The 27,590-nt window shown below is 52.6% G+C and overlaps 1 protein-coding gene and 1 non-coding gene across 2 annotated transcripts in view; one reads left to right on the top strand and one right to left on the bottom strand.

The window, feature by feature from the left end:
* Positions 1–27,590, bottom strand: part of ADCY5 (adenylate cyclase 5) — a 148,066-nt gene that overhangs the window by 3,196 nt on the left and 117,280 nt on the right. Inside the window, exons 12-20 of the mRNA XM_047735253.1 lie at positions 26,201–26,288; positions 13,742–13,858; positions 13,209–13,373; positions 10,016–10,191; positions 8,042–8,074; positions 6,580–6,712; positions 2,662–2,925; positions 1,384–1,588; positions 291–415 (exon numbers count right to left, since the gene is read on the bottom strand). Of these exons, the coding sequence (XP_047591209.1) occupies positions 291–415; positions 1,384–1,588; positions 2,662–2,925; positions 6,580–6,712; positions 8,042–8,074; positions 10,016–10,191; positions 13,209–13,373; positions 13,742–13,858; positions 26,201–26,288 (1,306 nt within the window). The remainder of the gene's footprint in view (positions 1–290; positions 416–1,383; positions 1,589–2,661; positions 2,926–6,579; positions 6,713–8,041; positions 8,075–10,015; positions 10,192–13,208; positions 13,374–13,741; positions 13,859–26,200; positions 26,289–27,590) is intronic.
* Positions 11,253–11,390, top strand: LOC125089448 (U4 spliceosomal RNA). Its single transcript, XR_007123953.1, has one exon. It is a non-coding gene; the product is annotated as a U4 spliceosomal RNA (small nuclear RNA).

The raw sequence follows: 27,590 nt of genomic DNA, 5'->3' as shown, positions 1-27,590 counted from the left end.
GTGACAGTAGCACTCCTGGCTTGACATGAGCCGTGGCTCCCACCTATACCCCCCCAATTCCTCCTGTGGCCAGTAGAGGGCTTTGCACAGGTGTGAAGATCTGTCCAAGGTCCTGAGGGCTTGAAACACAATTGTGTTTTTCAAGCTCCCAAGACACAGCCCTAACTACCTTCAAGTTTGGCCACAGAAATTCTGACTAGGAACTGTGGGCAGCCTGCCCAAAGCCCACGCAGCATCAGACAGAAGCCCCCCATGTGGGTGAGGTGGGTGGTGGATGTTCCAGCACTCACCTGGATGCGGTCAGGCACACCGGTGCTGTCCATGCGGCTGGCCACGTTCACTGTATTGCCCCAGATGTCATACTGAGGCTTGCGAGCCCCGATCACCCCAGCCACCACAGGGCCAATGTTGAGCCCTGCAGGGGACCGAAGTCAGCATGTTCATCAGGGCTCAGACCAGAGCTCACACTCACTGTCATTGCCCTTAGATACTCAGGGTCCTTTGGGCCTGAGGCCATGCTTGGCCCTGCTTGGCCCTGTGGCTCCCACTCCACTGCTACCATTAAGGGCCTGCTAACCCCAACCACAGAGGTCTGTTCACAAAGCACTGCTCCTATGTACTGGCCACCCAGCCAGCAGGCAGCTCCTGCAAGCCCATCACCAGGAACGTCCTCTTCAAGTGCACAGTGACCTGCATCAGCCAGCAGCCTTTCTTTAATCATCCCTCTCTGTGGCATTTACGTTTTCACATCAGTTCAGACTCCATGTACCATCACTCCCCCTTTCCTTACTCCTCACCTCCTCTGTTTCTTTCAGGGGCACTGCAGTTCTTAGAACCTAGCTCCTAACCCACAGTCTCCTCTCTGTCCAAGTGATCCTCCCTCTGGGTATCTAGGCTAGGGCACGGCTGTCGCCATGACCCAGCACCAGGAGGCAAGGCTGCTGCCCTCCGCCTGGGCTCCCTGTCTCACTTCTGGCATGTCTGCTCTAGTCTTTCCACCTCCCAGTCTTACCCACCCCAACCCTGCCACTCCACTTCGGCTGTGCTGGCTCCCCACATGAAGTGTCCTCCCTCCTCTGCAGGCAAGAGCCTTTCCCAACACACCTGGCTCAACTGACATTATCTAGACATTTCCTGCCATGTCTCCATGTCCCTGGGCACTCCCTCTTATCACAGAAACGGTCTGTCACCAGGGGGTTGCATGAAGCCTCACTGTTGTGTGAGACGCAGGACCACAAACACGGCAGAAGCTCCCAAACAGCAATGTCATCCGTCCATAAGATACTATCCACCACAGCCCTTCTCTTCAGTCCTGCCACACCACATGGAGCTTTTCACCCCACCTGCTCTTCCCAGGCCCAAATGGCCGGAAGCCAAGCTCACCAATCTTCATCTGGAAGTTGTTGAAGGAGTGTTCATTGATGTACTTCATTTGGTCCATGAGCTTCATGGCAAAGTCGGCCAGGGCTTTGATGTGGCTCTTGCCCACCTTGTCATACGTAGAGTCATTGAGGCCTGAGGCGGCCATGTAGGTGCTGCCAATGGTCTTGATCTTTTCCAGCTGCCTGAACCGATCCTCGCTGATGATCTGGATGGAAGGAGGTAAAACCTGGGTCACCACCAAGGCTGGGGCACTGAGGTCTACAGGGAAGGGAGCAGCGTGGCCTCCCACATCCCCCCAAGTTCACACAGGGGGCCGATCTCCACACCAACTCGGTGTAAGACCAACAGAGCAGGCCTCCTCCAGTATTCACCCATGTGAGGTGGCCGGGTGCTACCATCTGCCCTGCACCAGGAGCCCCAAGCCAGTTCCCTTGTCACTCCAGAGCCTCTTGCCCCGAACAGGGGCTGCTGGCCATCTCCCCGCCTCTCGGGCTCACATCCCCGTCCCTCCCAGGGATATGTCCTCATCTTTGTCCAGAGAGATACACTTCTTCCAACTCCAGGCCCTGCCAGCCAGGAGCCTGCCCAGACCCATTTCACCCACCTTTAGTTTCCCCCTGCCCCAGGACCTTCATAGGCTGCTTCCAGCATAGTCCCGTCCCAGCTCCATCATCCTTCACCCCAGGCATTACATTCCCATTGGGGTTGGCCCCCTCACACTCAACACTCAATGAGCTCCCAGGGCCAAAACGCTCTACTGGCACGGTGTACCCAGCGCTTGGCACACACTGGGGACTTGGCGAGGGTGCATACTTGTGTTTCTGTCCATACTGTTCAGGGCTTTGCATCTTTGTCCTTCCTCCTCCTTTAGCCTAAGAGTCCCTTCTTCCTTGGACTCTCTCAAAAGCTGGGCCCCGGCCTGGGGCCTGCCCAGCCTTAGGTGGCACGAGAGGAGCAGCAGCGAACGGGGAGGGTCGGCGAGATAGCCGGGCAGGGTCAGTGAGAGAGCCGGGCAGGGTCAGTGAGAGAGCCGGGCAGGGTCAGTGAGAGAGCCGGGCAGGGTCCCAGTAGGGCACAGCCAGGGTGCTGAGACTTCAAACCCCAGTAGCCGGGGCTGGAACACCCACTCTGCCACCCACCGCCTGGAAGCCATGCCACATCCGTGAACCTGTTTCCTCCTCTGTGACAGGCTCGGGGAAGAAATGGAGGCAAGGTGCATGTCCTCAGGTGCCCCAGGATCCCTCCCACTCCAGGAACCCAAGCTCCCCCTAGTCGTACCTCGTCAAAGTCGGCAATGATCTCATTGAGCAGCCGCAGGCACTCAACGCCCTCATTATTGGCCTCCAGCTCCACGTAGAACTCAGAGAAGTTGGCGATGGAGGCGAACATGACGGCCACACACTCACACGACTGGTAGTAGAGCTCGTCGTTGCGCCGCTCACGGGCCAGGAAGTGGGCGGCCACATCCTTGGGCAGGATGTTGTGCAGCAGCCGCCTGTTGTAGGCCTGCAGCTCCTCCATCTCCTCCTTCTCCTCTGTGGCCTAGGACACGGCAGCCGCTCAAAGGGAGGGCCATGCACCTGATGCCTCCACGGGGGCCTGGCTTTTGTCCTCTGTGCCGTCCCCACAACCCCCCTGCCCAGGCTCTCCACAGGGAGCAGCTGGTGCTCTGGCCATCAGGAAGGGGAGAGACGTGTATGCCCCAGCCTGGGCCCTGCCTGCCCCTCAGAATGTGGCACGAGGGAGGGTGTTGGCCCTGAAAGAGGGAATCCCAGACTGAAAATATCCTGAAGGAGAGGCCGAAAGCATCCTGTCTGGCCAAAGCTTGACCGAGGCAGGGCATTACGGGGCTGGTCCCAAACCACGCACACCCCCAAAGGCCCTCCAGCTACCAAGCGCTCCTCAACCGTCAATTTTTCTCTTCGTAGCAGGAACTGTAGTTTGATAAGATCACTTTAACAGCCTGGCCCCATGGAGGATGGCCTAAAGCCCTGCCCGTTCTCCGGGGCTCCCATAACAGCAGACTTGCCCCGGGCCACACAGTGGGGGTGCCCCAAAGTGCCCCCCAGGGCGGGATGAGGACATTACCATTGACTTTGATTCCTCCCCAGTTTGGGTCCTGGGTCTGGGAAACTGGGATCTGTGGTCATTCACCCTCCAGGTTAGAGGGAGAGTGCAGAGCCCTCGAGTCAAGAGGCCAACGGTGGCCCACAGGCTGAAACGCAGACAGTCATGCAGCAAGGTGTGCAAGGAGCCATGTGACACAGGAGGTACAAGTGTAGTCTCCTGCCTTCCTCCCCCTCGATGGCAAACAAAATGGCCCCTTTAACTGGGAGTCACCATGTCGGTAAAATAGGCAGGTAAAGGATAAGTAGCAGGGCCACTGAAAAGATCTAGGCAGCCTGCTTGGGCCTTCCCTAACTACATGTGGAGGCCTATTTGGCAGAAACAAGAATCTCCACAAGAGCCAGGACAATTTCCGTGACTCTCCGGGTGGGTGGTGGCTACTTGTGGGGAAACAGCTGGCACACCAGCCAAAGGCACAGGACCTGCATCCAGCAGCTGTGGCAGAAAGCTTAGGGGCCCTGAGGCTCAGAGGCTTGATGCAGCCCTGTGCCTTAGGTGAGAGGACCCATCACGCCCAGAGTCCCTGGAAACATGGCCTTGAGAATGGGGGTTCTCCAGGAAGTTACTGGACCCTGAGACGCCCGATGGGCCCAGTGGGCATGAGCTCTCTTCTAAGCCATGTGACCTTTGCTCCTGTGAGGTGAGATACTTTGCCCCCATCCTCATAAACAGGGGCTACCTGCTCCTAGGTTTCAGAGCTAGGAGGGAAGGGCGAAGTAGGGATCGCTGTAATTCTCATGGAGGAGGTTCAGCTGCTCCATCTGCCCCTGCAAATGCTCAGCCTGCCTCCAGCCCTACTGCCTGCTGAGAACACAGCTCCTTTGATCAGCCCCGCAGGTGGCAGAAACACAACACGCACCCTTCCCTTGTACATCTGCCCAGTGTCAGGCAGGTGGTGGTGGAGGCTGGGCTTGGGACACTGGGAGCATGGCGACTGCTGGGAACAGAGGCCAAGTCCCGACCAGGGACTCCTGCCACATCCTGACAACTTTGCCCTGAGATAGCTCCCAACATAGCCAACTGCTTCTAGGATTGGGCTCTGGCTGGGAAGGAAGATTCAGGGCCCCACAGACCCCCTTGCTGAGCCTAATAAGGTCAGTGCTGTGGGAGAGGGACAAGACTGGGTTCTCCCAAGAACTGAGGCCCAGTGGTCCGCCCAGGAGCAGGCTTGATGCCTCCTGCAGATGCTTCAGGGAAGCTAAGGACCGCAGGCTTCCCCATCTTCCTGTCAGCACCATACCCACCCACCAGGGCCAAAGATCCAACAGCAAAACTGGCTTCTGGATTAGACTAGGGATGGGGCAATGGACTATCACTCACCCATCCCAAGAGCCTGTGTTCAAGTTTTTGCTTATTGGCATGTTGTTCCCCCTCCCAAAAGTCCTGGAGGGTGACAGGAGATGGAGGGATGTGTAAGCATCCTGAGCCTGTTGCAGGGGTTCAGTGGAGAAAGGCCAGCACCCCTGGCAGGTGGAGACACGCTCACTACCCCCCACCCCCATACATCTGCGCACAGGCCTTCTTAATTGTTCTCTAAGTGGGAGAGGAGCTGCTGTTGCCTGAGCTCTGGGGTGGGGCTGTGAGGAAGCCTCAGGCTGCTCTGCTCAACCCTGGCAGGCAGCTTCACCTTGACCCTGTGCACTCAGGAGCAGGGCAGACATGGGGTGAGGCTGACAGGGCAGCAGGTCACAGGCAGGCTGAATGGCAGGTTCACCCTTCCCTTGCTTCCACCCCTTTCTCGAGGTCTCTACAGCACAACTGAGCTGCACAATAGCAACCATCTTGGGGGCGGGGGACTTCTTCCTTGGGGCTCATGCAGGAGGTTGGGTGTGTGTGTGCAGAGAAGTGGACGGACATCAGCCCTAGGTACCCTGGAGTCTCGTCAGCCCCTAGGAGAGAGCTGGAACCTCCGGGGAGATTCCCCGAAGGAGAGGGCTGGGAGCCAAAAGAAGGCAGGGAGGCAGCAATGTGAGCCAAGAAGGCAGAGCCTCACCCTGGAGGTGTCCCAGGTCCCTCCCAATACAGGGCTGCCCAGGGGCATGCCACATGCAAAACAGGTTCCCTCCAACCTCAGGGCATCCGCTCAGCAGGGACCTTAGCCAACCTCGTGCAACACATCCAGCGGCAGGGGCAACTGGATTCCCCATCTGTAACAAAAACTTGGGACCTCCTGCTACAGCCTGAAGACTTGAGTCTCAGCGTTAGTAAGAAGCTGAGGATGAGGAAGCCTAAGTGGTTTGCAGGTGAGCCGGAGAAGGAGTCTAGAAATGGAGGCCAGGCCAGGGGAGGCAGAGACTGGGCTGGGGGATAAGAGGTCTGAGGCTGCCCACGGGGAAGATGGCTTTCTCACCATGAATGCCCTTGGGCGCCCTCCCTGGAACTTCTGAGGCCACCTAGCAGGTGACGACAGCAACTAGGTCTCCTGCGAGCACCTGGAGCCTTATCCTGCATGTGGCCCATTGGCATCCCCTCCTGCACGTGGACACCATCAGGGCGCAGGCACAAAGCCTGGAGGGTGGAATGCGGGACACCTAGTACCCCACTGCCTCTGTCCCTGCCTGGGCCACCTCTCTCCAGGGCAAGGGCACAGCTTCCTATCGATGGTCTTTGATGCCCCTTCCATCCATTCTCCCCTGGAAGGGCCTTCAAGCCAGTTCTGGTCACTTCAAGCCCTGCTCAGCAGCCTCCCCATACTCACCTCCTGCTACTCCTTCCTACCCCCTCCTGAGACCTTGCTGCCCACACCACAGACTGGAGCTGGCCATGCCCTGTCCCTGCCCCTGGATGCACACAGTAGGGCCTGCTCAGGATTTGTGACCCATCAAATTCCCAGCACTACCAAGGGAGGTGTGTTTGGAATAAGCTCTGGGGTTCTGCCCCTGGGCTCCTGAAAGAAGGGAGCAGAGCTGCCAGGACCTGGGGCACTAGTTGGGGGGGGTGGTGAGGCCTCAGCAGGACACCCCAGCAGTGCAGAGCTAAGGCCCAACCAGCCCAAGTGATGAGCCCGTTCACTCACAAAGTGCTGTGAGGTGTGGATGCTTCCCCCAGCCCAGCCCCAGGGTCACCCACCTGCAGTTTCCAGAGAAAGTCCAGGCGGGCAGTGGACTCCACTTGCTGGGCATGCAGGTACAGGGCCAGCACGAACACCGAGATGATGATGGGCGTCACCACCTTCAGCGCCACCTTGGTCGCATGCTCGGGGCTGCAGGCCGAGGGAGATGGCCCGGCGCTTCATGGTGGGCTCCAAGGCCCCTGCTTTTCTCTTCCTCCCACTATGCCCCCTTCTCCTCACCCTCCTGCTCAAGTTTCTCCTGACGTAGGGCCTCTTCCAGGAAGCCTTCTTGGCTGGCAGCCCCATCTCAGCCCCTGCTCCCACCAATAGCTCAGCAGTCGTGACTCCTTTCCTGATGCCCCCCCTCTCCCCCAGGCTGGGAAACTTCTCTGGTCACATGAGGGGATCAGTGAGGCCCTGGTAAAAGGCATTATGTATATCCCTGGTCTCGCCCAGTGGATAAGATAGGGCCCGTGGGCACAGTAACAAGGGAGCCAGGCAGGCCATACTGACCAGCTCTGGGCAAGTCTCTTAACCTCTCTGAACCTTAGTTTCCTAATCTGTAAAATGGGATAACGACACCCACATCTAAGAATTAAAGATACTGCATAAAAAATTCCTTGCGTAGCACCTGACAAACAGTAGGAACTCCAAAACTGGTAGCTAATAATGGCTAATTACATTCCTGCTAATATTATTAGTAAGTATTCTTAATAAAAGCAGCTATCCCAGGGCACCAGGCTGGCTCAGTCAAATGGCTGACTTGATTTCAGCTTAGGTCTTGGTCTCAGGGTGGTGAGACTGAGCCCGGCGACAGGCTCCATGCTGGGTGTGGAGTCTCTGCTTAAGACTCTCTCTCTCCCTCTCCCCCTGCCCCTCCCCTCCCACATGCATGTGCACATGCTCTCTCTCAAAAACACCCCAAACGAACAAAAACCCCCACACAAAACCAAGCAGCTCTCCCAAACCCTGCTCCCTGTCCCAGCAAAAAGCCCAAACCTTGAACGCTGCAGACTCCCTACCCAGCAGCCGCCCCAGGGCAGGGCTTACCCTACAAACCCCACAGGCCTTGCCCTGGCTCCTGTCTTCCAGAGCGGGGGCAGGGGCCGGGGGGTGAGGTCACCAGCTCCCGTTCTCTTGTTCCTGGGATCTCACACATGCTCCTGGGGAAGAGCTTGATGGAATGTGGGATGGTCTGTGGGTCCGGATGACCCAGCTACTGAGTCTGCAGACCACCTTGGGGTGGTGGGAATCATCTAAGAAGGGCATCTACCCAGGGAGGCCCCCTTGGTATCCAGTGAGGAAAGGGTTTCCTGGCCCCCTCCAGCCTCCTCCTTCACTGCCCACCTTGCCGCCAAGGTCCCCTCCCCGCGGGGCACCACTGCCTTCTCTCCTGGGCCCTGGGCAGTTGGACTCTAGCTGCTCGGCACCAAGGACAGGGAGGAGCTGTATGGAACTTGGAGGAGCAGATCCACTCACCACTGGGAGGTCCCGTTGTTGTTGTTGAAGTCTCTGTGAACAGGAAGTGGGGAGGGCCGTTTGGGGCTGCTCTTCTGCATCGGCAGTCTCCATGCCCACTGTGCTCCCCCTACCCTGCTTGGCCCCCCTCACACTGCCATGCCCCCACTCCTAGCTCTGCTACCCCATGCCCACTGCTACTACTGTTGCTCTTTCGTCCCCTACCCCCAGCACTTCTCTGGATCCAAGGATACTTTCAGGATGGGAGTCTTGCCGAAAGCCCAGCCCCAGCCAGTATCTGGTCACCATGACCACAAATCGCCAGCCCTTACTTGGGGCCCCCCAGCAACATCGACCTGGGCAGAAGTCAGCCCACCTCCCACCCCAGCACTTTGCCGCATCCAGAGGAAGAGAGACATGACTCTGTGCTGTCCGGTGTGGCTACCACAGCCACATGTGGCTCTTGAGCCTTCCCACGTGGCTAAAGTTACAATGTTCTGGAAGTGTAAAAGAGCTACTAGGTTTTGAAGAATTAGTGTGGGAAAAAATGTAGTTTCATTCATAATTTTATATTGACTATGTATTAAAATAATATTTTGAGTATATTGGTCAAATACAAAGATTAAAATTGCATGTTTTGCTTTTTTAATAGAGCAACTAGAAAATTTTAAATGATGTACGTGGTTTGCATGATTAATCTATTGGACAGAGCTGCCCTAGAGCCAAGCCAGTGTCTCCCAAACCAGAAAGGACCTCTCTGTTCTCTGCTATTGCTCCAGCAGGAGGAGAGGAGAGGCTAGGGGTGGGGAAAGGAGCACATAAGAAAGAGGAGGCCAAACTTCCAGCTCCTACCCTGATTGGAGAGTAGAAAAGCCTGGACCTCCTCTCTCCCCCGGTCCTCACAGGACCGCGGGCTGCCCCGTTCCTGGAGCTACTGTGTCTCCTGGCTGGCTGCCCACAGCTCCACACACCACTGAGAAGAGCGTCCTTGGATCTTAGACCCTTCATTATACCTTCCTTTGCTCAGGTGACACTCTCTTCACTAGAAAGTGACATTTCTGACACTGGAGTTATAGCCTGTTTTATCCATGACTGTTCTGCCACTGGCTCAGTGCCTGGAATATGGGAGGCCCTCAATAAATAGCTTTGGATGAATGGATAGAAGGATGAATGGATCCCTTCCTATAACTTGGAGAAAACACAGTTGGCTGCATTTTCTCAGGGGACACAGAAAATTGTTTGCACTTCCTGGTGTGTGTGTGTGTGTGTGTGTGTGTGTGTGTGTGTGTGTACTGGGGTGATGGGAACAGAATTGTATTGACATCAGGCACTTAATGAACATTTTACTACTATGGATATGATTCCCATTTTACTGGGAGCTAGACACCCTGGGTTACAACTCTCAAGCCTGCTACCTAGATGTGAGACCTAATGACTCATTGTGATAACTAGGAGCCTTTGAGCAGTGCACAAATTACCCAACCCGTCCATGGAAGCCCTGTCTACTTGGCTGGGTTGCTATGAGGATGAAAAGGGATAATGCATGTCCCAGTGCCTAGCTCGAGGCAGGACACAGAGCCCAAGAACAACAAAGACTGTTTTTCTGCTCCCACAGACCTTGCTATTCAGCTCTGTCGAATCTTGACCCCTCCCTGGGCCTGAGGTGCCATAGGCTGATGGAGTTAAGTGAAAACAGCTCATCAGAGGCTGCCCTGAACAAATGAGGAACAATTCACTGAGTCTTGAGGGCAGGACTGAGTAGCAAACTGGAAGCAGAAGGACAGCAGGACCCAGTCACCCTGAGGCCACCCCCATACTGGGGAAGGGAAGGAGGGAAACAAGACACTGAGGTGCTTTGCCCAGGCGGTCAGCTGTGGAGGAACAGAACACTGCCCTTGCAAGGCCCCTGCACCCCAAGCTCCCAGCCACCCACTCTTCCGGCCTCTCTGCAATGCTCCAGACCCAGCCAGGCATGGAGGCAGGGGTGCCACCTACATGGCATTGGCGGTGACCAGCAGGTCAGCATTGTCAAAGAGTGTGACGCGGGGCACCTCGACGATGAGCACGTATGTGAGCTCAATGGCCAGCATGAGCACCAGCTTCCCGATGCAGCTGATCTGCAGGAACACGGAGCAGGCCAGCAGGCTGAGCAGCACGCTGTAGGTGAAGTACTGCGGAGAGAGGGCAGCTAGCTTCAGCACCCCGGCCCCACCTCCCCCGGCCCACACACCCTCCAATATCCCCCCCAGTCTGAGCTAGCCACAGGCCAAGCCTGCTCTGAGGGTATTTCTGCTGCTGCAAACTTGGGAGGTAGAGAAAGGGCCCAGGTTAGGAACCAGGAGCTGGGGCTCCAGCCCGTGTGGCTAGGGTTAGGCAGTAGAGCCCCGAGGTTAGAGCAAGGCTCCAGGCTCCCACAGACCTGAGTCTTACCCCTGATTTATTATGGACTGTCTGTGTGACTTGGGCCATTTATTATTCAACCTTTCGAAGCCTCAGTTTCCCCATCTGCAAAAGCTCATGTGTCATGGGCTCATTGAGACGGTTCCATGAGTTGAAACCACCTGGTGGCTTATGCCTGGCGCCCTCAGTAACTGTGGGGAGACCAGGAGCCCCAGCCCCTGATCTGCAACTTTAAACCCAAAATTCTGAAAACGGAAAGTGTTTCAGGACTGATAGGGCGGCAGCACTGAGCTGGCCTTATCTGGTGGGAAAACCACTCCAGCCAGTGTGCTGCTAATTAACATCTTCATCCGGCCTCCTGTGACGACGCACACATCTTGCTGCAGAAGTACTACTGTATGTCATTGGCAGGGGCTGCCCAGACTACACTGGGGGTGTGACATACCCTTTTGAACTCCGAAAAATTCTGAAATTCAAAACATATTTCATCTGGAAGCCTTCAGATGAGGGACTATGGCCCTATACGATTTACTTTAGGGGAGTCCTTTGAGCTTCAGTTTCTTTCTCAGATAGCAGAGGAGCTGAACCACGGATCTCAGTGGTTCCTTCCTGCTGTCATCCCCTGAGGCTAATCCTAGACATGTCAGCATCATTATTATTAGCAAGGGAGAGAGGCAGATGGAGAGGGAGAAGCAGGCTCCCCACGGAGCAGGGAACCCGACACGGGGCACGATCCTAGGACTCCGGGATCGTGACCTGACCAAAGGCAGACACTTAACTGAGTGGGCCACCCAGGCATCCCTTATTATTTCTTTTAAATTTAGCATCATTAAGCTTTGTGCAGTGGCAGTATCGTAGCCAATGAGGTTTATCTGAGGCACGATTATTGCTAATTAAATTTAGCATCATTACTTCTGAGTCAGACTTTGGGTGTCACTGTTTGCTTCCTCTGCCCACCATGGGCTGGAGGCCAAATGGCAGTGGAGGGCACTCGCAGGTTGGACCTTCACCTCCCCAGGCCTTCTGGAACCCAGAGAGGGGCTGTGGAGGGCCCCTGGTGACTGGCAATGGGAGGGAGCAGCCTCAAGCCACTACCTGGAACAGGGGCAGAGGAAGGAGCAGGGAGGCTCGCTCAGCTAATCCAGCCCCAAGGATCATAATCCGGTCCTTGGGAGCAGGGGAGGGATCGTCCAGGGCCGGCTTGGATTCCCATGCAGGCGCCAAGCCAGACAACCAGGAGGCCAAGGCTTAAAGTAGGTGTCCTGAAGGGCCTTGGAGTCTGTGAGGAGTTGCTGAGTCGGAACACTGTGGGGTCCGGGGAGCCGGAGAGCTCTGTAGTCAACAAGGCCTGGGATCAGTGTGAGTGAAACTGGTGGGACTGGTGAGGCCTGGAGGCAGGGACCAACCATCTCCCACAAAGAAGGAGCTAGAAAAACCTGCCACCACCCCCTTCCCCCATTCCTCAGCTTCTTCCATGAAGCAACCACCAAGGGGCAAGTACAAGATCAAACACAGCCTCTGCTCCTCCGCAGACAGCCCTCAAGCAGCGGCTCCTGTGGGCTCAGGCAGCTGTGGGGGAGAGGGAGGGGGAAACCGCGGCGGTGGGGGTGGGGGTGGCGGACAGAGGCAGGAGTGGAGCCTGGGCTCCATGGGGGGAGGAGGAGGGCTTGGCCTAGACCCCAGGGCAGGAGGGAGAGGAGAACCCCTCTAGGTGAACACTGGCAGAGTCTTGCCCCTCTGAATTTCCCTTGACCCCTTCCTGGGGCGGGGGATGGGGTGGGGTGGGGTAAGCCAGCACCATGACAGCCCAGGGGGCCCTCACTGCAGTTCTGGGCATTTCTGTCAGTACTGGGCCCTTCTGGAATAGGATGGAAGGTTGGACCTTGCCCAGGAAAGGGCAATAACTCACAGATTGTCTGGGAGCCGCACGCAGCTGGGGTGTGGGCATGGCCCCGTGCATGGAGTAGACAACCTGGGCAGGAAGCCTGGCCCGGCTGCTCGCTCAAAACCACTCCCCAAGAGAAGAGTGAACAAAGTACCTCGCATACCATAGGCACTTAATGCATGCTGCCCTCTAAGGACTCTCAGCACTGGTTTTTAAACCCAGTAACCTAGGGGTGTGATTTCCTTGGGGGCGATGAAATTGTTCTAATTAGCCGATGCTGCTGATGACTGCACACGTGTGAATACACTAATTACTACTGACTCAGTAGTGGGGACTTGACAGAAGAAGGGGTTCCTTGGCTTCCCTCCTGGCTCTGGCCCACAGCAGAGGAGCTCAGGCCGTTTCTCCTGAGGCAGGCCTGCTGCCACAGCCGAGGGTCCAGAAACAGCTCTGCCCTCAGGTTGAGACCAAGAATTCTACAGCCAGACGATCTGGGTGAGAGCTCTGGCTCTATGTATCACTGATTAGCTGTGTGACCCTGGGCAAGTTACTTACCCTCTCTGGGCCTCAGTTTCATCTGTATAAAAAAGATATTCATCATGTCTGTGTCATGGGGCTGCTGTGAGGAATGAATGAGTGACGCCGTGTCAGGGACTTGGCACAGTGCCTGGCACACTATGGAAACGACAGCCCTCCTGTTCTAGTACTGGGTTGAGAAGGTGGGCCTTGCACCCTGGGGTCCAACACAGGTAGCGAGAGCCTAGGGAAGGGAGGTCTCTGGGAGGGCTGCGAGCTTGAGAGCCCTGCCTCCCTCGGAGCAGCAGAAGGCAGGGAGGGATGGGGTGGGAGGGTGTCTGACTGCCCCAAGAACCCCCAGCCCCCCCACTCCCCCACCCAACGTACCTCAGGGAAGTTGCAGCTGGGCCACGGGCTGTGGCAGAAGCCCTGCTCGGCCCCCAGGCTGTAGTTGGAGGCCGACGCCACCACATGGCACGCGTTGACCTGGCCGGTGCTGATGTTGTGCTCGTCCGCCAGGCAGCCCAGCAGGTTCTCCGAGTTACACGTGAACTGGGGGCAGGGGAGGGGCGGGTGAGCTGCGGAGTCCATGACATAGTAAGACTCACCTCCTATGGGGCAGCCCGTCCCCCCCGGACTCAGGGGCAGCCTGCCGCAGACCAGGGATGGGAGAGGAGCCTGGAAGAGGCCAAGGAGTGGACAAGGTCTGCCCGTCTGCCGGGCTGGGGCTCGTCAACCTCCCTGGGGAACGCCTCTGGGTCCTTCCAGTTCCGCCAGCCTCGAGGGCAAGGGACCAAGAGCCTGTGTGATTGGCTCCAGAGTCAGATCTGATTCTGGACCTGAGGTGAAGCCCTAGTAAGAAATCTGGGGGCGGGAGAACACCAGAGTCGGGGAAGGTTCTGGGAGGTGGAGCCGCCTACCATGTTGACGAAAGCCGACAGGAACACGAGGGTGATGGTGAACACGCCGACCAGAGTGCTGTTCATCTTGGACCTCACGATCTTCCTGGAGAGGGTCTGCAGTGGGGCTGGGAAGAGCTGTCCCGGGGAAGAGAGCAAGAGAACAGAAGTCAGCGGGAGGCAGCAAATTGCCACAGGGGAGTTGGTGAAACCCACCCTCCTCCCCACCTCCACCCTCACCCCAGGGGGCTTCCTGATGGAAGAAAGAATGCTATCTTAACCCCAACAGCGTGCAGGAAAAAGCACGGGGAATGTGCCCTATGAGCTGAGCAGGTCAGGATTACAGTCAGGGAGGGGCGGGAGGTGGCAGCTGGGGGGGCTTGAAGGGGCCCAGAACTTTCCCAGGGAGAGTCAGAAGGCTTGGTGGCAGGAGGAAGCATGGGTCTGAGGATTTGGAGAGGATCTGGGGTCTGGAGGGAGGGACGGGCTTGTGAGATGGGGGCAGAGTACGGTGTGAGCAGGAGGATGGGACCCTGGACAAGTGAGTTCAGTGAACCTTTTTTCCAGGACTCTCACTGATCTCCTGTTTCCTCACCTAACCCTTCCTACATTTCCTTCAACTAGACAAACTGCATGTCCACTCAAAGACCCCCTGCGGCTCTGGTAATAAAATGACCCACTCCGCCAGATCTGACATTGGTAGCTTTGTCCACCATGCCCTCCTCATCTCTGAAGAAACCTAGATTTAAATAGATGTTGGCAGGGTGCCTGGGTGGCTCAGAGGGTTAAGCCGCTGCCTTCAGCTCAGGTCATGATTCCAGGGTCCTGGGATCGAGTCCTGCATCAGGCTCTCTGCTCAGCAGGGAGCCTGCTTCCCTTCCTCTCTCTCTGCCTGCCTCTCTGCCTACTTGTGATCTCTGTCAAAAAAATAAATAAAATCTTTAAAAAAAAAAAAAAGATGTTGGCAGACACAGAAACAAAGGGGTGGACTTGGGCTTCCCTTGCCCCTCCCACCTCAGTGCCTCCTGGTGAGGCTGGTCTGCTACACGAAGGCCAGGTGTCCTGTGGAAACCCAGAAGGGCAGAGGAGGGTGGGAAAAGTACTGGACCAGGAGTCTGGAGGGTTCTAGACATGGCTCTTCCCGTGCGGCCCTCAGCAAGTCACATCCCTTCTCTGCAGGCTCCCCATCGGGAGGACTCTCAGGGCCCTGAGCATCTATGCACATTCTGGCTGAGGAGGCCAGACTTACAAGGCTCATCCCTCCTCTGATATGGGCAGGACGGTCACACAGACAACTAAACAGGCAAGAGGATGCCCTGTAACCACTAGGTGACTACTTGTTCCTACTGTGCAAGAGACTGGCTTGTGTGCTACGGTGTTTGCTGCTGGCCAGTACGGGGACCTTGGTCTACTGCTCCCCAGCTGCAACCCCCCTAATTATATGCAGAGCACCCACGTGGGCCCATCACACCTGCCCCACGGGGCTTTGGGAAGCTGGCAGTTACATGCTGATGTGCCTGCTGCCTGCTGTGCTGGCAGTCACAGACCCCTTCATCTCTGACCCAGGAGTCTTGTGTCCCCTGCCAGCATCCATGACATAGTAAGGTTCACTTCCTAGCTTGCAAGTAAGGTGAACCCGAATCTCAGACCCTTTTCAGTTCTTGCCATTAAGTAAGTGCCCTGCTCACCCCTCGGTGTTGGGCTTCGAGCTGGGTATGCATGTTGGGAAGCAGTGTATCTTTTCCACCCAAATGCCCTTCCAGCCTTCCAACAAGGCCACCTCCTATTCAGCAGAAGGAGAGAGAGGACCACAGGGAAGGACACACGCAGCAATGGTAGAGGTCTCAGAGCCTCACACTCTATACAGGCCAGTGAAGACTTTGGATTCCAACAGGGGCGCCCCCCATCCATATTCACGTATCAGCAAGTCTGTGGCATTATTCTGAAAATACACTTCCTTTTGGAGTAAGAAAGAAGACACTCTGGTGAAAGCCACTTCTGTGGTAGAAGGAAAGCCATGTGTGATTTGGAGAGCATAAGCTTCAATGAACATCCTGCTTAATGACACAGAGAACAGAATATTCCACTCAAAGGAAAAGAGCGAATCCAGAAACAATGCCTGACATTTCTGATCAGTTGATTTTGACAAGGTTGCCAACATGATGCGGGAAGAATAGCCTTTAAACAAATGTTGTGGAGGCACCTGGATATCCACAGGCAGAAGAAGAGCGCTGGGCCCCTCCTTCACACCACATACAAAAATTACCTTGAAATGGATCAGAGACATAAATGCAAGGGATAGAACTACAGGACTTGTAGAAGAAAATATGCAAGCCAATCCTTGGGACTTTGGGTTGAGCAATGGTTTCTTAGAACACCAACAGCAAAGAAAGAAAGAACGAACGGAGGGAAGGAGAGAAGAAGGAAGGAGGGAAGGGAAGGGAAGGGAAGGAAAGGAAAAGAGAAAGAAAAAATAGATTAGTTGGGTGTCATCAAAATTTAAAAATTTTTGTGCTTCAAATAACACCACAAGAAAGTGAAAAAAGGCGAGGCTGTAGAAAAATTGGAACCTCTATGCATTGCTGGTGGGCACAAAAAATGAGGCAGCTGATGTGGAAAACAGAATGACAGTTGCTCAGCCAACGACACATTGAGTTGCTATATGATCCCGCAATTCCACTTCCGGAAATATACCCAGAAGAATAGAAAGCAGAGGCTTGTACACCTATTTGCGGACTTGTGTTCACAACTCACAATGGCCAAAAGGTGGAAGACCTAAATGTCCACCTATGGATGAATGAATAAACCGAATGGGGAATATACATCCAATGGAGTATCATTCAGCCTCAAGGAATGGAATGCTGGGCCCTGCTACAGTGTGGACATCACCTTGAAGACAGCAGGTGGAGTGAATGAAGTCACAAAAGGATAAGTAGTATAGGATTCCACTTTTTACAAAAAGATTTATGTGTTTATTTGAGAGGGAGAGATTGAGCGAGCACGAGTGGAAGGGGCAGAGGGAGAGGGAGAGAGAAGATCTTAAGCAGATTCTGCACTGAGCACAGATCCCAATGCGGGGCTGGATCCCTTGACCCTGAGATCACCACCTGAGCTGAAACCAAAAGTCGGATGCTTCCCTGACGGGACCACACAGGCGTCCCGCTGTAGGATTCCACTTGTATGAGATACCTAGAGTACTCTAAGTCATAGAACTGCAGTGGCATGGTGGTTGCCAGGGGTGAGGGCAGAATGGGGACGTACGGTTTAATGGGTTTAAAGCTTCAGTCTGGGAAGTTGAAGTTCTGGAGATGGCTGGTGCTGACCTTTGCACAGCAATATGAATGCATTTCATGCTGCTCAACTGTACATTTGGAAAAGGTTACCGTGGAAAATTCTGTATTATGTGCATTTAAAAAAGAAAGTGAAACCCAGAAAATGGGAGAAAATTGTTGCAAATCATATAGCTAATGAGGGTCTTGTAACCAGAATACAAGGGTCTCCTCTTATCCATCTTATTCCAAGACCCCCCCCACTAGATGCCTAAAATTGCAGACAGTCCTGAAATTATATATACTATGCTTTTTCTTCTACATACACACTTCCGATAAAGCTTAATTTATAAATTAGGCACAGTAAGAGCTTAATAACAACAACTACTAATAAAATGGGACAATTATAACAATGTAGTGTGATAAAAGTTATGTGACTGTGGTTGCTCTCTCTCAAAATATTTTGCTGGATTCACCCTTCTTCTGCTGGTGATGTGAGGTAAAGTGCCTGCATGATGGGATGTGGTGAGGGGAATGACGTCAGCACTGTGACGTAGCTTTAGGTTCCAACTGACCTTCTGACCACAGGTCTACTGCTTCCAGACCATAGCTGACCCCAGGAACTAAAACCACAGAAAGTGAAACCCTAGATAAGGTTTACTGTATACAAAGAGCTCTTATGACTCGACAATAAGACAAATAACCCAATTTAAAAATGGAACAATGATTTGACTAGCTGTTTCTTTTTTTTTTTTTAATTTTATTTTTTATAAACATATATTTTTATCCCCAGGGGTACAGGTCTGCGAATCGCCAGGTTTACACACTTCACAGCACTCACCATAGCACATACCCTCCCCAATATCCATAACCCCACCCCCCCTCTCCCAACCCCCCTCCCCCCATCAACCCTCAGTTTGTTTTGTGAGATTAAGAGTCACTTATGGAAAAAAAAAAAAAAAAGAGTCACTTATGGTTTGTCTCCCTCCCAATCCCATCTTGTTACATTTATTCTTCTCCTACCCCCTTAACACCCCATGTTGCATCTCCTCTCCCTCATATCAGGGAGATCATATGATAGTTGTCTTTCTCCGATTGACTTATTTCGCTAAGCATGATACCCTCTAGTTCCATCCACGTCGTCGCAAATGGCAAGATTTCATTTCTTTTGATGGCTGCATAGTATTCCATTGTGTATATATTGACTAGCTGTTTCTGAAAAAAATCTATATAAATGGCCAAGAACCACACAAAGGATGTTTGTTATTAATCATCAGGGAAATGCAATCCAAAAGAGGAGCTACCACTTCACACTCCCTAGAAGGCTATACCAAAGAGTCAGGTATTGGTGCCAGTGTTGGTGAGGATGTAGAGAAGCTGGGTGGAATGCAAAACAGGGCAGCCGCTTTGGAAAACAGGTGGGCAGTTCCTCGAAACGATAAGCGTTTCGGATGACCCAACAACTATACGCCTAGGTATTTACCCAAGAGAACTGAAAACCTAAGGGCCCGTTAAGAGCTTGTATACAAAAGTTCATAGCAGTACTATTCATCATAGCCTGAAAGTGGAAACCACTCTAAGGTCCATCCCCTGAGGGATGAACAAAGTAGGACACAGCCATACAATGTGACATCATTTGGCCATAAAACAGAATGAAATGTTGTCACATGGTACAACATGGGTGAACCCTGAAAGTATTATGCTAAGTGAAAGAAAACAATCTCAAAAGGCCCCATATTGTATGATTTCAGGCAAATGCATACAGAAAGAGTTTGAGGCTGCCAGGGGCTGTGTGGAGCAGGGAAGGAAGAGGGACCGCTAAGAGGTCTGGGGTTCCCTTGCATCACTACATGAATGTACTAAAAACAATTACAACTTCATCTGCCTTTATCAAGGTGAATCTTCTGTATGTGAATTGTAGCTCAGTAAAGCACTTATTAAAAAACCCTGCTCAAGCTCTGACTAGCTGTCGGACCCTGGGGAAGGCATCAAGGGCTCCGAGCGCAAGTTTTCTTATGGATACCTGGGGGATATCTCTCTCCCAAGAGGGCTATAAGACTCAATGAAATGATCCATTTTAAAGTGTTTTGTAAGCTGCGAAATTCAACAGAAAATTTAGTTAATATCTGCATTTTTTAAAGAGCTCTGTTGCCAATAGGAATGAAAGTCCTTGTTTCCTAGTAAAGGAATTTTTTTGTTTCACAGAGGGGGAAAGTGTCCTGGCACTAGCCTGAAGTAGGACAGATGGTTCCCAGTTTGTGTCTGCTTCAAATGTTGCCATTCCATCGTACTCCTCTTAACCCATGTTACTTAAATCGTTTCAGTTCTGATCATCCTACCCATCAATCGAAGGGTACAAGTAGATGCTAGCCAAAGGTGGCTGGAGGGACAGGCTAGGCGCATGGGCTTCCTGGTGATGGTGGGACCAGGAGCCCTCAGGAGCCACCTAGGGGTCAGGAGAAGAACTTCAGGCTATTTTTTACATTGAATCCAGAATGTAGTTCTAACATCTAATGAACGGTTGATGGGGGGGGTGTTTATATATAAATATTTTTTAATTAATTTTTATTAGTTTCAGAGGTAGAATTTAGTGATTCATCAGTTTCATGTAACATCTGGTGTCCTTCCATCAAGTGCCCTCCTTAATACCCATCACCCAATTATCCCTTCCCCCCACACCCCTCCCCTCCAGCAACCCTCAATTTGTTTCCTAGAGTTCAGCATCTCTTATGATTTGCTTCCCTCTCTATTTTCATCTTGTTCTTCCTTCCCTTCCCCTATGTTCATCTCTTTTGTTTAAATGCCACATATGAGTGAAATATGGTATTTGTCTTTTCTCTGACATATTTCACTTAGCATAATAACCTCTAGTTTCATCTACATCATTGCAAATGGCAAGATTTCATTCTTTTTTATGGCCAAGTAATATTCCATTGTGTGTATATACCACATCTTCTTTATCCATTCATTAGTCGATGGACATTTGGGCTCTTTCCATAGTTTGGCTATTGTGGACATTGCGGTGATAAACACTGGGATACAGGGTCCCCTTTGAATCACTACGTTAGTATTCTTTGGATAAATACCTAGCAGTGCAATTGCTGGGTCATGCAGTAGTTCGATTTTTAACTTCATGCATTGAGTTGTTACAAGCCAATTTCTTATCACCCTTTTCTTAAAATTTATTTATTTTAAAAGATTTTATTTATTTGTCAGAGAAAGACAGCACAAGCAGGGAGAGTGGCAGGCAGAGGGAGAAGCAGGCTCTCTGCTGAGCAGGGAGCCTGACATGGAGCTCGATCCCAGCACTCTAGGTCATGACTGGAGCCAAAGGCAGGTACTTAACTGACCAAGCAACCCAGGTACCCCTCTTGTCACCCTTTGAAAAGACCTGCTCTTAACTTTAATACCTCAGGCAGGAACCCAGGAATTGCTGTCTTGAAATCTCCAGAAGATTCGACATCCTGCTCTGGTAATGGTTTATAGAGTATCTCATCTCCTGTGATCAGAGAGTTCATCCGTATGTTTGCCCTAAATCCCGTCTTTGCTAATCCCAGTGTGGATGGTGAAAGTCTTCACCCAGGGCACGTATTCTCATAGGGACGCACCACAGCTGCGCAAAGACCCTGGAGACCATTTCTTTACAGCAGGATAATTGTGCCCATGCAAACCAATTGTTCAATGTCTGCTCACTTGCAATTACAGCTCAGAAAAAGGATTGATTTTTTAAAAATTCCAAACCAGTACTTTCCCAGTCTGATTAGTTCAAATCAATTCAACATAAAAAACAGGAGTGGGGACATAATTAATAAATCATGACTGGGGCAAAGGGCAGTTTTGATCCTGGCCTCTCATAAAGCCTCCTGGCAAATCAGTGGCGAGCCTGGGGCCCTGGTTCCCTGTCTGTGATGTGGGGTCAGGGTAGTGTAGAGATGAAAAAAAAATGATGAAATCTGATGGGAGAGGGGGTGCCTGGGTAGCTCAGTCAGTTAAGCATCTACCTTCGGCTCAGATCATGATCTCAGGGTCCCGGGATCAAGCCCCGTGTCGTCCTCTGTGCTCAGCAGGGAGTGTGCTTGTCCCTCACCCTCTGGCCCCAGCCCCACTTGTGCACTCTCTCTAATAAATAAAATCTTTAAAAAAAAAATCTGATGGAAAAAATCTTAAGAAAACTGTCTTTCTGACAAGAAACCAATTTTAAAAAGCAGTAGCTTCTACCTCACAAAATTTTATATAAAAGATATGGAAACTTCAGAGGCCAACCAAGGCAGGCAGAAGCTGACCAAGCTCCATACCACTGCTCTCCCAGGGGTTAAACTGACACATTAACAAAGGCGGTGTCTTTAAGAAGAAGGACTATGGGCTCGGGAGTCACGAACCACTGGGGTTTAAACCCCAGCTCTACCACTTCCTAGCCTCAAGGCTTCGGGAAAGCTGCCTCACCTCAGAGCCTCCTCATCGTCATCTGCAAGACAGATGTAATAAAAGCCACCTTACAGGCTTAGGAAACACAGCTCAAAGGGACAGAGCTGGGATCCAGACCCTAGACTGCCGGACTCAGAAGCTGTGGGAGGAACCTGAGACACGCCTCCTGAAGAGTTCTCTATCCCCAAAGGAACACAAGTCTCACAACGACAACCTCCCCTTAACAGAGTGGGACCCTGAGCATGCTGGTGGGAGGTGAGTGGGGGCGTTCTCCAGTCCTCCCAGGATAGAAGATACCTAAGAGGTATAGTACTGCTGTGTAGTCAGACCCTATTTCAGAAACCAGGGACAGCAGTCAGGCTGCAGAGGTTGAAAGGAGAGCCGGCACAGCGAGGGACCTGGTGAGGACATTCAGGCTGCGGGGAGGGAGAAAAGGTTTCTAGAGACTGCACAGAGCCCACAGAGCCTAGATGCAGCTCTGCTCACAGTTCCCAGGAGCTCAGACAGCTGGGCCCCAGAAGTCCATGGGGGGCAAGGTAAGAGAGAGCCAGCAGCCTGGAGGAGAAGGAGATTTAAATACACACATGTATGTACCCTTGTACACATGCGTGTGCATGCACACACACACACACACAGCAAGAACTATGGCACCGAGTCTTCCTTCTATGCCTATCTTCTCTCAGCCCCAAAATGCAGGAGAGGAGTCTGGCTTTCTATTAAGGAAGTGCTAATGAGCCACAGTGAAGACAGGGAGTCCAGGCCAGAATGTGGGGAAAGGAGGGAGCCACCCCTTTCTACCTATCTGAGCGGTGGTAGCAAAAATGCTGGCACTCTCAGAAGTAGGTCTAGGGGTGCCTGGGTGGCTCAGTAAGTTAAGCATGTGCCTTTGGCTCAGGTCATGATCCCAGAGTCCTGGGATCAAGTCCCAAGTGGGACTCCCTGCTCAGCAGACAGTCTGCTTCTCCCTCTCTCTCTGCTCATGCTCTCTCTCAAAATAAATAAATGAAATCTTAAAAACAAAATGAAAACAAAAACAAAAACCAACACAGGCCTGGGCTGCCTCACTGGATGATGGGGCAGAAGCCACAGGGAGGTTGATGGAACAGTTAGTGGTGCCCAAAGAGGGAAAAGGCTAAACTCAGGAGACATGAGTGAGCTCACCATCCCTGGAGGTAACCAAGCAGAGGCTAGCCCATCCTCGCATGGTTGTCATAAAGGGATTCCAACCTCAGGTGGGTGTCTGGGCTGCTTCACTACTCCAGCCATTTCCAATTTGAGATTCCCAGCCTGCGGACCCCGTGTGATGACAAGGAGGGATTTAGCGTGGCTTTTTCTAGGATGAGCAGCTCTGGTGCCCAGGTCAGCACGGATGCCGAGGGAAGGGAGGAGTGACATGTCGGATGTCCAGACTGGCCCCAGAAGAAAAGAAGTGCTTGAGGGAGGAACCTTAGGGCAAAGCAGCCCAGAGACAACAGGGTCCTGAAGGGCAGCTAATGGGGCAACGAGACCAGGAGACCAAGGCCCCAGGTTAGCCCCACATCTAGGTATGAGTGTGAACTGGGCCTCGCTTGTCAGGAGATCAAACAAGCCCAGGACAAAAAGGCCTTCAGAACCCTGGGTGGCGAGCGTCAGACACCCTCCCCCAGGAAGGTCCCAGGCAGCGCTCCCAGACACACAGCTAAGACAACAAAGTGGGCTGGTTTCAACTAACTCAGCCCACACTTTCTTCACAGTTCTCTCATCAAAAAGGGTAAACTAGGGACATTTGAGCAAGTAAGCCCCTGCTGTGCTGGGGACATGGGAGAACAAAGGGAACAGAGAAAGCCACCGTGGCTGACAGAGCCGCCCAGTATGGATCTGCTGAGCCCAGGCTGCAGGTAATTTAGGAACTGTCGTATCTCATCACGAAGCCACCACCCGTGACTCTTAAAACCGTGGAACGGAGATGAGAGATGTCTGGGGTCTAGCAAAGGGTAAATGTTTTCAAAGGGAAAACAGAATGGCACGGAAAATTCCAGTCTAGTCAGTGTCGAGGCCATACCTGAGAATTTATTGGGATAAAATCAACTCTCAGTCTGTCCGCCTTCGGGGCTCCATCACGGGCCACACACCATGGGACACAGAGGCCAAATGAGAATTACCTTTCACATCTTATTGTACCAACAGTTCGTCCACAGCACGGAGGAGGAAAGGATAACGAAACGGGAGAGGAATTCATACTGCAAACAACTTCTCAGGTTGGGGTCTACTTCCCAGAAAGTGGAGAAATGCTGAGATAATGCATCAGAGGTTGACGGGGGGGGGGGGGGGGTGGTTTGAGGGGAAAGGACACAGCAGGACCTTAAGGCGGGTGTTCGAGTCTCCTTGACTCTTGGCCCAAATCAGTGGGGGCAAGGCTTGATAAGTCAGGGAGCACTTTTTTCCTAAATAAATTGTTTAGAGGATCTATACTGTAAGATGGAAGCAGCAGCCTCCCCAGGTTGAGGGGGGACTGTGTGTAGAGGGGCGAGGGATGGAGTGGGGCCAGGAGGAAGGCACTTCCTTCCCCAGCCTCCCCTGAGGGGACCCTGGCCTCCTCAGAACTGTCAGAAAAATCAGTGGGCTGGACAAAGGAACTGAGAATAAACTTATTGAATGTGACACCGATTACAAAATAGATTCAATGAGACACAAGGAGGCAGGAACGATTTTCATAAACAATCCTGAAGAATAGCAAAAAGAATTCACCGGACCAAAGTATGAACTCAAAATGGCCAGGGTAAGTGGGAGATGAGCCTTCCTCCCCGTCTCCTCCCCTACGCCTGGATATACGTGTGGGTCAGGAAACCCAAACCAAGTGAAATCAGGGTAGCTCAGGCTTACCAAAGCAGCTAACAGGAAAGAGGGAAATCTAGGTTCTAGTTTTAAAATCAGAGACCACATACAGCTTTGATTCTGACTGGAATAAGCTAATTAGGTACCTCAAACAGACAAGGACTTTGCCTCACATTATAACTTAAAAAGAAAAAAGATTCTTCTGGACATTCAAAACTGAATGTTTAAAAGGCCCTTTTTAGCTGTGGTGTACTGTTTTTGTTTTTGTCTGGTTGTGGTGACTTACTGTGGTAAAACATATATTTCATCAGGTTAGCATTTTAACCATTTTTAAGCATACGATTTAGTGGCATTAACTCTCTGCACACTGTCGAGCAACTGTCATGGTTCCATTCCCGGAATGCTCTAGTTCCAGACCCTTCCATCACTCCATACAGAAAGTCTGCATGCGTGAAGCCGTAGCTCCCCATCTCTGCTCCTTCAACCCCAGGACCATCTAGTCTACTTCCTGTCTCTGTGAGTTTGCCTATTCCAGAGATTCCTTAAGTGGAATCCTATAGTCTATGTCCTTTCGGGTCTGGCCTCTTCCACTCAGCATGTTTTCAAGGTGCGTCCATGTTGTAGGGTGTGTCAGAGCTTCACAGCCTTCCATAGGTAGATAACATTCCCTCACAGAAATGCCATTTTTGTTTATTCACCTGTCCATGGATAGTTGCGTCATTTCTACCTTTTGGCTGTTGTGAATGTACCACATGCTTCTACAGCCATGAGATGGCTCCTGGGACAAAGCAGATGGGAGGGCGAGGGAGGGAGGCATGAGAACAGCAAGACCTAAAGGCAAGGTGTGACTGAACAGAGAGCCTTGAGGAAGGAGCAGGTGAAAGGCTGGAAATCAGGATTAAATCCTACACTGCTCCAGATGATTCCCAGGGGGGCCTTCCAGTTCTGATCATTGGTCCACCAAGACCTTGACCATTAGATAATTAAACAATTAACAGTCTAATGAAATACCCTGCCTGGAGGGTGGAGAGAGAAAGGGGAATTTGGAGGCAATCAAGGTCTAATCCCTCCAGAAGAAGAACTCGGTGGCCACGGCGGTATAAGTAGAGAATGATGGCGGAGACGGCCCCCCACTTTTCCTGGGGCTTGGCTCCAAGTGAGCATCAAAGAGGAGCAGAGAAATGGTTTCCACAGAAGCTGGAAGGGCTCGTACCTGCCTAGGGACAGAGCGCTTTCTGGGACTAGGCTGGCCTGTGAGGGAAGTCTTAAATCAGTAGGGAAGGAAATGAGGGAAAGGCTTGGTGGACAGGGCAAAGGGGAACATGAATGGCTTCCACCACAGACCAGAATGGCTTGTGGCCAGGTCCGAAGGAAGGACACAGCCTTGGAACAGGGGGTGAGGGGGGCACAGCATGCCTAAGAGAAAGAGGAAATATGGGAGAAAAACAGAGAACAGAGTCTCATGCCCACATTCTTGACTGTGTGGCTCTGTCCGAAACACTGAACCACTCTGGGCCACTCTCCTCCTCTCTGTGATGACTGGCTCAAAAGCTATCATCCCTATGGTCCCCTCCAAGGCCAATTCCAGGCACATGGGGGGCACTGAAGAGGGTGTTGAGAGAGGTCTCTTCCATACTCACTCTTCCAGCAAATATTTACTGACCACTGCTTTGTGCTAGACGCCCTGCCTTCATCCCACCTAACACCAAGTGGACGGACAGGAGGGACAGTGACATGACTTTCTTGTCGCCAAGGTTGACAAAGGCAGATGAGAATAACTACCACCACTGTCTCCACGAACAATGCACTCCCTGTGGTCTAGGTCACTGCCGATGCCAAGCCAGAGGGGTGCCCCAGCATCATGCACCCTGACCCCAAGTGCGACTCCTGGGCTCCTGGGAGGAGCTCCTATCAGCGGGCCGGGAAGAGAGGGAAGAAGGCGACAGAGGGCTCAGGTGCCAGCCAGACTCACCTTCACGCAGGAGTAGATCACGGACACAAATACCACCAACGTCAGCAGCAGGAAACAGGTCAGGTAGAAACTCAACATGAACACGGAGCTGGAAAAAGAGAGGAGGTGGGGAATTCTGGGGGCTCTGAAAGCCTCTAGAAGGAGGGAGAGATGGCTCCATCTCCCTGAACCCACTGCCCAGTCTCTTCCAGCCCCTGACTCACTGAGAAAGGGGCTTACACAGCCCTGTGCACTGATTCAGGACCCCTCCATGATCACCTGGCTCCCGTTCTAGCCATCTCCCTGCACGGCACAGAAGCCCGAAGGGGGCTGAATGGAGAAGCGAGTGTCACCTGCTCGATATTTTGCCTAAATCTTAGCCATCCAGAGACTCACTTCATTTGGCTTGGAAGGACCCATTTTAAAAGTCACCTGGTTATTTCCCCCAGGCAGTTACTCAGGGCTAGGTAAGTAACCATGAAGGCTGAAAACGGGATAGACGACCATCACTTTTTAACACACATTTGTCAGCAGCCTAAGCAGACACTCTGAGAAACAGCGGTGATGTATCCCTTTGGGGGACAGAGTGCCTAAACCCTGTATCCTGCCAGGCCCCATGACAAGTCCTACTCAGCTTGTCAGTTCAACATGGAAATGCAAGGAACCCCCTACCCCATCCCTGCAGAGGCAGACTACAGGTGACCTTATTGTTCACCACGGGCCAGAATCCTCAGACAGGAGAGCTGCCAGTGACTTTCCATCTGGCCCTGCTGGGGCAGGGGTTGGCTAAGGTACACCCCGTCATATCAGGAGGCCACAGAAATCCCTTTTCCCTTGCAGGGAGCGAGAGTGGCCTGGAGGTGCCAGGCGCTGTTAGCAGGTTAAAGGCAAACGGAGGGCTTGACAAGGCAGGCGAATACCTCTAGAGAGGCATTCAAAGGGCATCTTTGTTCCAGGCTCCCCCAGAAGCCAGCACTTAGATGCCTTAAACAAACAGAACGAGGGTAGAGAACTCTCTTCAGAGGGAAAGAAAGATCTTTAAAGTAGCTTTTAATGCTTCTGTAGAGAGAGGACTGCTGGAGCAAGACTTCCATCAACGCCTTGGCAGCTCGGAGCTGTAGCCGGCAGGGAAGGAAGCCACAGCAGGCAGAGCAGGGACCAAGGGAAACACAGCCCATGAGCCACACTGCAGGAACAAAAGAGCGAGTGGCACAGATGCAGGGTTACAGGGACCTAGGCTAACTGGACTATTGGGAGCAGCAGTGGGACAGAAAGACTGGGTCTCTTCTTTATACCTGTAGCTCCATATAGAAAAAAATGGGGTCCTGTGTCAATAAGGACCCACAGTCACACCAGCTCTGCAGCAGCTCAGCGTGGGGGACAATGGGCATTAGCGGCACCCACCAGAGTG

The sequence above is a fragment of the Lutra lutra genome, chromosome 1, assembly GCF_902655055.1.
Source record: "Lutra lutra chromosome 1, mLutLut1.2, whole genome shotgun sequence".
Taxonomy (NCBI): domain Eukaryota; kingdom Metazoa; phylum Chordata; class Mammalia; order Carnivora; family Mustelidae; genus Lutra; species Lutra lutra.
This window is presented reverse-complemented; position numbering and strand designations above follow the sequence as displayed.